General features: G+C 23.2%; 1 protein-coding gene across 1 annotated transcript in view; it reads left to right on the top strand.

The window, feature by feature from the left end:
* Positions 1-1,253: 1,253 nt before the first annotated feature.
* NAEGRDRAFT_66947 (uncharacterized protein) overlaps positions 1,254-2,648 on the top strand; it is a gene marked incomplete at both ends in the record, with an annotated part of 2,398 nt that continues 1,003 nt past the window's right edge. The window contains 3 exons of the mRNA XM_002677887.1: positions 1,254-1,431; positions 1,591-2,074; positions 2,168-2,643. Coding sequence (XP_002677933.1) covers positions 1,254-1,431; positions 1,591-2,074; positions 2,168-2,643 — 1,138 coding nt within the window. The remainder of the gene's footprint in view (positions 1,432-1,590; positions 2,075-2,167; positions 2,644-2,648) is intronic.

Raw genomic sequence — 2,648 nt, forward strand, 5'->3', positions numbered from 1 at the left:
TTTGATGATGATTGTTGAGTAATAATATTTTGATTATTAATCATTTTTTTTTTGTAATTAATATTTACATATTATTGTAATTGAAAACAAACACTTTTTATTTTGTAATAATTACATATTACTAATTGAATTTGAGATTTAACTAATACATATAGATTGGAAATTATTAAGAAATACTTTTAGTTTGAAATATGACATTGCTCATTGACGTGCATGACAATAAAAGTACCAATTTTAGAGTTTCATTTCTGTAATCCATTAAAATCTATAATTCTATTGTACTAATCTTCAGGATTCTCAAATCCATGATCCAAATTCAAAAAATCAATCGTTAAAAAATTTCCATTCTCAAAGATGAATTTTACAATTTGTATCAAACATGTCAGACTCAAAAATAGTCAATTACTAATTTAGAGTGTTTAAGCATTATTGGCAACTGACATGAATACCTTATCAATCGCACTATGGTAATTAAAAAACTTTTCAACATGCACACTCCTCCAACAACCTTCATCATATTTCATAAACAATTCAAAAAAAATCAACACAATATGACAACACCACTTATATTACATCACCAAGAGAAACAACATTTTAGAGCAACAGCAGCAGTTATAAGAATTATTGTAATATTTTCATGTATTTTATTTTTTTTATCTCTATTAGTTCAATGTAGTAGTGATAATGATCTTTATGAAACTCAACTATTTAATAGAATATATAATACTAATTTTATGTGGTTACAAAATGTTGAATCATCTTCGTCATCATATATATCATCATCATATCAATCATTATCTCTTGATATGAACTATCAAAATAATTCAACATTAAATTCAACATCATCTTTAAATTATGGTGATTGTAATCCAATATTATTTGAATTGGGTAATTTTAGTAGAGATGGTACAAATGTAATGTATTCAATATGTCCAGATACATGGTTGACTCCTGCTGTTTCAATTGTATTTTTAACAGGTTATTTAATTGCATTGTTATTGTGTGGAATATTTTTATTCCTCAAAAGGAAATCACCACATGTTAAAGCTAGAAATTTATCATATATGGTAATGACTATTTTATCTAATTCTGGATTTATTATTATTATTTGTTTAAGATTTATTATAGGTAGAAGAATATATCCATGTTCTATATATATTTTATCCTATTTTATTATTCCACCTGGTATTTTATTACCTTCCATATTTAGATTATGGAGATTGTATTTCATGTATAAGGAAAATTTACAAAAAATGAAAATGAATGAATATAAAAAGGATGAAAAAATTACAACTACTAATAATAATCAATTATCTCAAATTTCAAATAATACTACTACTAATACAACTACTAATACAATTAGTTCACTTTCGAATAAGAAAATAAATTCATCCTCATCTAACAATTTAACCTATGATAATGATACAGAAAGTACAGATGATACAAATTCATATTGGAATGATTATGAATTGGAATTTAAAAAACATGAAAAACTTCATAAATTATATTCCTTTCTATTAAGTAACAAATTTGTAATAGTTTCCTATTTAGTATCATTTTGTTTACATATATTACTATTTATAATATTAGGTTCAATTGAGGAAGGTATTTACAGTAGAGATTCATCAAAGCCTAGAGTTTTTTTAGGTGATGGCGGATTTTTTGTATCAACTCGTGGTTGTGTTATTAATAATTCAATTGTAATAATTTTGGCGGTAGAAGCTATTTTCTACATTGTAGTGGAAATTGTATTCCTAGTATTGAGTTTTATTACACCGAGAGATACTTGGTTTATTAAGAGAGAAACATTGGTTTTAATTACTTTACAATTTTTAGCAATTATTTTATTTGCAATTTGTGGATTTTTAGATGCTATTGCTAATTTTACAGATTATTTTGTTCCATTTGGATTTGTTTTAATGACCTATTCATTTGTGGAAGTTATTGTTTGTGTTTTATTTCCAATTTTAGTATATTCTAATGGGAAAATTAAAAATGGAAAGGATTCTGAATTGGAACAATTTTTAATGAATAAGAGAACTTTTACAATTTTACTTGATTTTGCAAGAAGAAGGTTTGTTTATTTAAATTAATTTTATTTAATTTATGTATTTTAATTTTTTTTTTAATTTAAATTAATTTATATTTTTAATTTAATTTAAAATAGTTATTGTCCAGAATCAGTATTATGTTATAGAGATATAGAAAGATATAAATTAACAAGTAAAAAGAATAGAAAGAAAGCAGCATTAAAAATTACAAAAACCTATTTAAAAACAGGTTCACCATTAGAATTAAATTTTCCAAAATTGAATCAAACATTTGAAGAATATTCACAAATAATTAATAATTCCAATAATAATCAATCATTATTAGAAACTAGTTTATTTGAATCAATTCAATTACATTGTCTAGATGATATGAGAGATGTATTCGATCGATTGAAAAATCAAAGTAAGGAAACTAGAAATATTTTAGAACAATGGAAATTACAACAACAATTAAAGGAAATGGATGATATTAATATTAATATGAATAATAATAATAGTACTACTATTACAATGCAACAACAATTTGAAGATGACTCATATTTACCAAATGTAGAATCAATTGATTTATCAAATATTAATAATAATCAAAATAGTCTT

Source organism: Naegleria gruberi (genome assembly GCF_000004985.1).
Source record: "Naegleria gruberi genomic scaffold NAEGRscaffold_20, whole genome shotgun sequence".
In the NCBI taxonomy this organism is placed as follows: Eukaryota; Heterolobosea; class Eutetramitea; order Acrasida; family Naegleriidae; genus Naegleria; species Naegleria gruberi.